Genomic DNA, 10,001 nt, shown 5'->3' on the forward strand with positions numbered 1-10,001 from the left:
TCTATAGTCTAGTCTATAGTCTAGTCTATAGTCTAGTCTATAGTCTAGTCTATAGTCTAGTCTATAGTCTAGTCTATAGTCTAGTCTATAGTCTAGTCTATAGTCTAGTCTATAGTCTAGTCTATAGTCTAGTCTATAGTCTAGTCTATAGTCTAGTCTATAGTCTAGTCTATAGTCTAGTCTATAGTCTAGTCTATAGTCTAGTCTATAGTCTAGTCTATAAGTCTATAGTCTAGTCTATAGTCTAGTCTATAGTCTAGTCTATAGTCTAGTCTATAGTCTAGTCTATAGTCTAGTCTATAGTCTAGTCTATAGTCTAGTCTATAGTCTAGTCTATAGTCTAGTCTATAGTCTAGTCTATAGTTCTAGTCTATAGTCTAGTCTATAGTCTAGTCTATAGTCTAGTCTATATCTAGCTATCTAGTCTATAGTCTAGTCTATAGTCTAGTCTATAGTCTAGTCTATAGTCTAGTCTATAGTCTAGTCTATAGGTCTAGTCTATAGTCTAGTCATATCTAGTCTAGTCTAGTCTAGTCTATAGTCTAGTCTATAGTCTAGTCTATAGTCTAGTCTATAGTGCTAGTCTATAGTCTAGTCTATAGTCTAGTCTATAGTCTAGTCTATAGTCTAGGTCTATAGTCTAGTCTAGTCTATAGTCTAGTCTATAGTCTAGTCTATAGTTCTAGTCTATAAGTCTAGTCTATGGTCTAGTCTATAGTCTAGTCTATAGTCTAGTCTATAGTCTAGTCTATAGTCTAGTCTAGTCTATAGTCTAGTCTAGTCTAGTCTATAGTCTAGTCTATAGTCTAGTCTATAGTCTAGTCTATAGTCTAGTCTATAGTCTGGTGTATAGTCTAGTCTATGGTCTAGTCTATAGTCTAGTCTATAGTCTAGTCTATATTCTAGTCTATAGTCTAGTCTAGTCTATAGTCTAGAGTATAGTCTAGTCTATAGACTAGGCTGAGATTCATATTCTGAGATCTCAAGCTCAGTTTCAACGCAGCATATTCCGTTAATAAAGTATACCTGGGTTTTAATGTTTTCCTAATTTTTGTATGATCGATGGGAATGTGTTTTTCGACAATATCAAATTTTTAAAAAGTAGATTGTGCAGGTGTCTTGTATAAATACATCGTGATAATCGGAAGACTACAATATTCACTTTTAAATTTAAATATTTCTAGTGTCATTAGATGTGGATTTTTATCAGTCCTAAATTTGGAATTATATTATTGTCTGATCGTGAGAGTAAATAGTTTATGATCTACACTAAACGATCAAGTCTAATGTTTTTTTAATACATTGAGATTTTATGACGAATGAAGATCAATTTGAAATGACTTTTCAAGAACGTCATAAATTGATTTTGAAAACATAGTGGTCATGTATTATCGATCTACTTAGCATTATGAGTTATTTAACAAGATCAATTGTTTGTAATATGAACTCAAACATTCTGAAACTTACGTTTAATTTTATTTAAATATTTAATTAATCACCAAATTTTTCGTTTCAAATATATTTTTATTTAAAATAAATGACTTAAAAATATATACAAAATATATATAATTAAATATTTTACGATATGCATACAATATCTTTGAAAAATTTCTAAATTTATTTTTTCACTTCTAATTTCAAAAAAGCAAAAACTAATTTTTCTTTCGTTTGGAAAAAAAGTTTAACTTAAAATTAAATATATATGTTTTTTTTAAATAAAATTTAGTAATAATTAAATGTCTTAATAGAAATAATATTAAAAATACTAAAATATAAAAATAACAGTCATATAATATTATATTAAATTAAAGAAAAATTATATAAATCATATAAATATTTCAGAGTTTAAGAATTTTTTTAAACTCTTTGTTTATATAAAAATTTATATAATAAATGAAAAAATATATGTATTAATAAAAAACTATTTTAACATTATAATGTTTAATAATAATCATTTAGAATAATATAAAAAAAACTCCTTTGGAATTTTGCCTTCAAATTAAATACATAATAAATAAAAGGAAGAAACCTTATTAATTTCATTTCTAATTGGTATTTTGTTGCTTTTTTGCATTAATAACTTATTTTACTAACAACTCGCAATTTGTCATCAAACGAATTTTTAATTTCATCAACTTATTCCATAAAACTTAATTATTTAAAAGTGATTAAATTTATGCCGATAAAGACAACTATAAATTATTGACACTTATGATTTGATTAATCCAACCGATAAACGAGGAAACTTTAACATAAACACCGGGTACATCAACACGGCCACAGCCAAAGCCCCATGAAACTAAACCGGCCAATTCATAGAAACCATCATCTTGACAGACCAAAGGACCGCCACCATCACCCTGACAGGCATCATTACCCTCCTCACCGCCAGCACAGAAACTAGAAGCGGGCAATATAAAGATTTTCTCTGTCACTGCATTAACTTTACGTATGCACTCTGTGTCACTGACTATAGGTATTTCAGCCTCACGGACACGTAAAGGTATGGGACCAGCTAAAGCATTAAAATTATGTTAATTAAGTTAAATAATTATAAAACAAATTCCCTTCTTGCTTACCTTCACCCATATAACCATAGCCTGTTACTGTACAACGTTTACCAGCTGCATGATTAACACCTCGGGCAGGCAAACAGACCTATGTTTATTAAAAAGAAAGGGGTTATATTTTTATAATTGTTTCAAAGGTCATTTGCGTAATAATTATACTTACCAAACAGACACCATCCCTTAATTCAGCTTGACCATGTAATTTAAGTAGAGCAATGTCATTGTCCAAAGTTTGACTGTTGTGATTGTGATGTATGTAAGTGGTAGCCACTCTTAAAGTTTGAGCTCCTGGACTGCCGTATTTGCGGGTCAAATCATAATCACCAACACGCACATAGATGGCATCACCAGAACGAACAATGCTGGAAGTAAAAAGGAACAGATTATTTTTAATTTCATAATGGAAGGAAGGGGAAAGAAGTTCAATTTTCAATTATTGCCAACGGCAGAAATAAGAGTGAAAACTTTTTTCCCAAGTACTATTTTAAAGCAGAAAAATTTTAAAGCGGAAAAATGCTGAGGCCACAGACTTGATAATTGGAAACTGAGTTGGTAACCGAATTCTAGGTAAAATAGGACCATTTGTAATCATAATGAAATCATATCTGAAAGACCAACCTGTATAGGCTAGGATTGTAGTCTGCAATAGGCATGATTGCCACGAACCTTGAAGTAATAAATAGGAACATTTCTAGCCAAAACGAAATCGCATCGGATTGCGTGACGTTCTTAGGTTAGTTGCTAGTATTGTAGTATGTCAGTTCGATCCGTACCAGTGTCTTCTTTAAAGGATTATAAGATGGGAGACGCTGGCCTAAGTGTATTTCTTTAGAACAAACCAACCAACCAACCAACCAACCAACTACTAACTAACTAACTAACTAACTAACTAACTAACTACTAACTACTAACTAACTAACTACTACTAACTAACTAACTAACTACTAACTAACTAACTAACTAACTAACTAACTAACTAACTAACTAACTAACTAACTAACTAACTAACTAACTAACTAACTAACTAACTACTAACTAACTAACTAACTAACTAACTAACTAACTAACTAACTAACTAACTACTAACTAACTAACTAACTAACTAACTAACTAACTAACTAACTAACTAACTAACTAACTAACTAACTAACTAACTAACTAACTAACTAACTAACTAACTAACTAACTAACTAACTAACTAACTAACTAACTAACTAACTAACTAACTAACTAACTAACTAACTAACTAACTAACTAACTAACTAACTAACTAACTAACTAACTAACTAACTAACTAACTAACTAACTAACTAACTAACTAACTAACTAACTAACTAACTAACTAACTAACTAACTAACTAACTAACTAACTAACTAACTAACTAACTAACTAACTAACTAACTAACTAACTAACTAACTAACTAACTAACTACTAACTAACTAACTAACTAACTAACTAACTACTAACTAACTAACTAACTAACTACTAACTAACTAACTAACTAACTAACTAACTAACTAACTAACTAACTAACTAACTAACTAACTACTAACTAACTAACTAACTAACTAACTAACTAACTAACTAACTAACTAACTAACTAACTACTAACTAACTAACTAACTAACTAACTAACTAACTAACTAACTAACTAACTAACTAACTAACTAACTAACTAACTAACTAACTAACTAACTAACTAACTAACTAACTAACTAACTAACTAACTAACTAACTAACTAACTAACTAACTAACTAACTAACTAACTAACTAACTAACTAACTAACTAACTAACTAACTAACTAACTAACTAACTAACTAACTAACTAACTAACTAACTAACTAACTAACTAACTAACTAACTAACTAACTAACTAACTAACTAACTAACTAACTAACTAACTAACTACTAACTAACTAACTAACTAACTAACTAACTAACTAACTAACTAACTAACTAACTAACTAACTAACTAACTAACTAACTAACTAACTAACTAACTAACTAACTAACTAACTACTAACTAACTAACTAACTAACTAACTAACTAACTAACTAACTAACTAACTAACTAACTAACTAACTAACTAACTAACTAACTAACTAACTAACTAACTAACTAACTAACTAACTAACTACTAACTAACTAACTAACTAACTAACTAACTAACTAACTAACTAACTAACTAACTAACTAACTAACTAACTAAACTAACTACTAACTAACTAACTAACTAACTAACTAACTAACTAACTAACTAACTAACTAACTACTAACTAACTAACTAACTAACTAACTAACTAACTAACTAACTAACTAACTAACTAACTACTACTAACTAACTAACTAACTAACTAACTAACTAACTACTAACTAACTAACTAACTAACTAACTAACTACTAACTAACTAACTAACTAACTAACTAACTACTACTACTAACTAACTAACTAACTAACTAACTAACTAACTAACTAACTACTACTAACTAACTAACTAACTAACTAACTAACTAACTAACTAACTAACTAACTAACTAACTAACTAACTAACTAACTAACTAACTAACTAACTAACTAACTAACTAACTAACTAACTAACTAACTAACTAACTAACTAACTAACTAACCTAACTAACTAACTAACTAACTAACTAACTAACTAACTAACTAACTAACTAACTAACTAACTACTAACTAACTAACTAACTAACTAACTAACTAACTAACTAACTAACTAACTAACTAACTAACTAACTACTAACTAACTAACTACTACTAACTAACTAACTAACTACTAACTAACTAACTAACTAACTAACTAACTAACTAACTAACTAACTAACTAACTAACTAACTACTAACTAACTAACTAACTAACTAACTACTAACTAACTAACTAACTAACTAACTAACTAACTAACTAACTAACTAACTAACTAACTAACTAACTAACTAACTACTACTAACTACTAACTAACTAACTAACTAACTAACTAACTAACTAACTAACTAACTACTAACTAACTAACTAACTACTAACTAACTAACTAACTAACTAACTAACTAACTAACTAACTAACTAACTAACTAACTAACTAACTAACTAACTAACTAACTAACTAACTACTAACTAACTAACTACTAACTAACTAACTAACTAACTAACTAACTAACTAACTAACTAACTAACTAACTAACTAACTAACTGACTAACTAACTAACGAACTAACTAACTTGAAAATACTGATCATCTACGATCATGTTAGTTAGTGCCAATTCCCGTTATATGTGTGTTTGGGATAAAAACGGATATCAATTTGAAAGCACTCTAAAATAACCTCGCAGATCTCGAAGTTTAAATCAATTATAAGCATTTCAAATCAATGATCATCAAACTTCATATAATCTATTCAAATGTGTTATTTGACAAGATCTATTCGAAAGTCAAACAAGGAAAGAATTCAATCATTCAATACATGATAATGATCTTAAAAGATCTTATCCGAAGACTCTGATATGTATTGACAAAACTCCAAATTATAAGCTAGAGTCATACAAAGGCAACTTTTGATTTCTACTGCATGGTCGTTGCAAATGGTTTCTTAGCATATCAGAACATTATAACGTATGCAGATCAACTTAAAACTACTTTACAAAAACTTGTAAGAAGTCTTGAAAAAATTTTAAATTGTGATCATTACATGATTTAGTCAAATCGATTTAGTACATAATCATGTAAAATATTAGCAAATATCGGCTTGATACATCTATACAAGGAATGGTGTATAACAACCTTCGAGCTAGTGATTAGTTGATTTAGTTTAAGATAACAAGTTTCTAAATCTAAATACTAGCGAAGTTCCATAACCTCTTCCTAAAATTAAAAAATTTTGTATTTTTTTGTTTTCTATCAATTTCAAAAAAAATTCTTGAAACTATATAATTTTCTATCTAAATCATTACAACCATGACCCAAATACTTAAAATCCCTTCATTATTACTTACTTTGTCACACAATGAGCCGCTGTCAACACCCACTGAGTACCGATCAAAGCTGCACCACATAAATACTGATTCATCGAATTAATCAAAGCCACTTGCCAACACCATTCACCATTATCACCATCTTCACCGCCCACAACACGAGCACGTCTTCTGCTGGTAACATTAAAGGTATCATAATATGACTTAGCCATAACTATCGTCGAGGGAGCATCATCTTGATAAGATCTAACTTGATTAAAGTTTGTAACATCATTTTGTATTAAATCACCCAATTTATCGTTGTGTATCTGTATGGGTACTATATCAGAGCCGAGTATCAGACGTTCTGAGGATTTTTGTACACCCACAGGAATGCCATAGGACTCGCTAAGTTGACGAGATTGACGATGCACACCATATTTGGCACGTACATAGGAGACGAGAGAAAGGGCGGGAGTAGAGGAAAGAGCTCGACCAGAACGTAAAGTACCCTTGACACCGCAAACATATTTCGAATAGACATGAGGTCTGGCGGTGGTGGTGGTAGTGCTAGTAGTTGTGGGAGGTGTGGTAGTGGGTGGTGGTGGTGCCAAATGTTGTGGCTGCAGTTGTGGAGGTGGTGGCGGTAAACCTTGTTGATGAGGCACTGTAAAGTAGGAAAGTTTTATATATTTAATTTAAGTTTGTTTTATAAAAAGAACCTACCTATGCTGGGTCCATAGATGGAGTAATCATAATTAGGTTGTTGCTGTTGAGGCACTTGCATAGGTGGAGGTGGTGGTGGATAATGATGACTGAATTGAGGCGGCTGTGTAGGCATATAAGCCTGAGGTGGAGGTGGTGGATAGGCCGATTGTGGTGGATATTGTTGAACACCCAATTGTGGTGGCGGTGGTGGATAATGAGCATATGAAGTATCATTGCGTGTTTGGAATTGTTGTTTTTCCAAAATCTTACTCTTAGGAGCACAACAAGTCTGACCCGAACGTTTACATTTGAAAAGATCAGTCATTTCGGCATTTTTGAAACAGGTAAAACTTAACAAACTAACTATACAGGAACCAGGACATTCCTCACGAGGATCTGGCGATGGTGTGTTGGCAATGACATAGGGTGCTTGTGTAGGTGGTGGTGGTGGCGATGAAGGTGGTTGTCTATTTTGTGGTGGTGGTCTAGGTGAACCAGCCCGAGAGTTATCACAGCAGACAGAACCCTTAGCACAAGTCGTGGGTCCCGATATCAATACCGAAGGTCTTTCACAGAAAGCAGCCATTATATTGAGCAAACAAAAACCAGGACATCTGGGTATTTTGGGTGGAGCCTGTGGAGCGGGCTGCTGAGCCGGACCATTACCACCACTAAGGGTATTTTCAGCAAATGAAAGAATCTGTGAGAACAAATCATTGCCTCCCGTTTGGCTGGACGATGAGGAAGGTGGTGGTGGAGGAGGTTGGGTTTTTTGTGGTTTATGTGTTGGCTTGGGATGATTTTTCGTGGGAGCTTTAGTTGGATTATTCTTAATGGCTGGTGAGGTAACAGACTGCTGTTGTTGTCCGGTTATACAGCAACTGCCTTCATTAGGACAGAAAGCTTCCGAGTCAATATCATCACAGAATATGGCTAAAATGCCATTCATACATTCTCCCTCACATTCCTTTAAAACTTGTCCATTAGAATTTTCCGTTTTTTCATTATCATTCTTATCGTTTTCATCTTCATCCTGCTGCTCTTCGGTTTCTTCTTCCTCCTCGATGGGTTCGGGTGTTGTGGTCGTGGTTGTGTGAGCTGTGGGTGTCTTTTTATGTTTTACCGGTTTATTTTGACTGGAACTGCTGCTAATGATTTTAGTTCTTGCTGGTTCGGGTGTAGTAGAAGTTGTTGTTGTTGTTGTGCTAGTACTGCTGGAGGAGGTCTTTGTGCCACTAGCTGTTTTTGTAGAAGAGGCGGTTTTCGTTTTGTTTTGCTGACTACTAAGATTGGCCATGTGTTCTGTAAGTGGAGAGGTCTTATAGAAATGTGTTCTTTAATTTTATTGGTTTGGACTTACTAGCTGGTATATAGATATCCTTAGGCAATTTGGTATTGGAATAGTCATCTAAAGAGACACAGCATTTAGTGCCCTCTTTACACAAACCATCACTGGTCAAATAGGCTTCACAGTATTCGGCAATACGATCGGCTACACAAACACCTTTACAGTTTTCGTCTGGAAAAGAAAAGGGAAATGATAGTAGACGACTTAAAGACATAAACAAGAATTGATTCTTATTTTCTCCAACAACTTACTTATCTTATCATCAGCATCCTTTACTTTCTCTGACTTCTTGGAGGCTGCAGTAGTCGATGTGGTTACCGGTTTCTTAGTCGTAGTCTTGGTAGTGGTACTAGGCTTCTTTTGCGTTGTCTTTGGCTTGGGAGTGGTAGTTGTGGTAGTTTTCGGTTTAGGCTTAGCCGATGTTGTTGTTGGCTTCCTAGTCGAGGTGGCAGTTGTGGTAGTCGTCGTCGTTGTTGTACTACTAGTAGTATGATGTGCTGTGACATTTTTCGTAGGAGCACTTTCTATACAACATTTCATACTAGCCGAGGGACAGGGTATATCATCCAAAACTTCATAACATATCAAAGTAGCTAAAGTGTGAACACAAACACCAGGACAATCCTTGGAATCTGCAGTACTGGTAATAGTATCTAAAAGGCCGGACAAAAACTGCCCGCCAAAGATTCATCTTGTGCCAGTGCTATATGGGGTGTGAATAAACTTAATATAGTTAGTCCTAAGACTAATTTGGGTATTTTATGTTTATTCATTTTAATCTAGTTTTCTCGTAACTAATTTAGTTATTGTTGTACTTTTTTTTTTTATCAGATCCACGTTCTGTTGTTGGTTTTATGGTTTGTTTATTTTTGTTTTTTTTTTTTTCTCACAAACTTTCCCTTGATGGCATATCTTATAAAATTTCGGGTTTTTTTACCTTAAAAAAGAGTGCAAATAAAATATTTATTTAAATTTAAATGAGTAAAAGTATTTAAATTTTTTTTGTATTTAATTAGCACTTATTTTTTTTTTTAATTCCGTCATTTGATTTTTAAATGTAACGCATGTTTAGTTTTTTCATTATTTAGTGTTAAATTTGTTTAAATTTTATTGGACTTTGCAGTTTGTGCGTGGTGTTTGTTGTACATTTTTGGTGCATAAATCATTCAATCCAAGTGATTTAATTTCAATTTTAATTTCACTTTATATATATATACATTTCCGGTGTAATTCAAATGGATTAGTTTCAATGTTTACACTTAAAAAGTTGAATTATTTCGTCAATTTTTGAAACAAGACTAACTATACCGGAACCAGAACACTCTTCAATAAGATCAAGCGAGGATCAATCTTCTTAATATCAAGTTTATATATTCCATTTATTCTCTATCTCTATTTATACTAAT

At 32.2% G+C, this 10,001-nt stretch overlaps 1 protein-coding gene across 1 annotated transcript; it reads right to left on the reverse strand.

Moving 5' to 3' along the window:
• Positions 1–1,513: 1,513 nt before the first annotated feature.
• Positions 1,514–9,529, reverse strand: LOC119614329 (protein masquerade). The gene is given in 8 exon segments (XM_037970471.1): positions 1,514–2,515; positions 2,580–2,658; positions 2,734–2,932; positions 6,582–7,206; positions 7,266–8,549; positions 8,608–8,766; positions 8,847–9,269; positions 9,272–9,529. Coding segments are annotated over 8 exon segments (3,189 nt in total). The 5' UTR covers positions 9,369–9,529; the 3' UTR covers positions 1,514–2,192.
• Between the last annotated feature and the right edge of the window lie 472 nt (positions 9,530–10,001).

The sequence above is a fragment of the Lucilia sericata genome, unplaced genomic scaffold (genome assembly GCF_015586225.1).
Source record: "Lucilia sericata isolate MDLA Ls3-8-SP2 unplaced genomic scaffold, ASM1558622v1 Contig002795F_arrow, whole genome shotgun sequence".
Lineage (NCBI taxonomy): Eukaryota > Metazoa > Arthropoda > Insecta > Diptera > Calliphoridae > Lucilia > Lucilia sericata.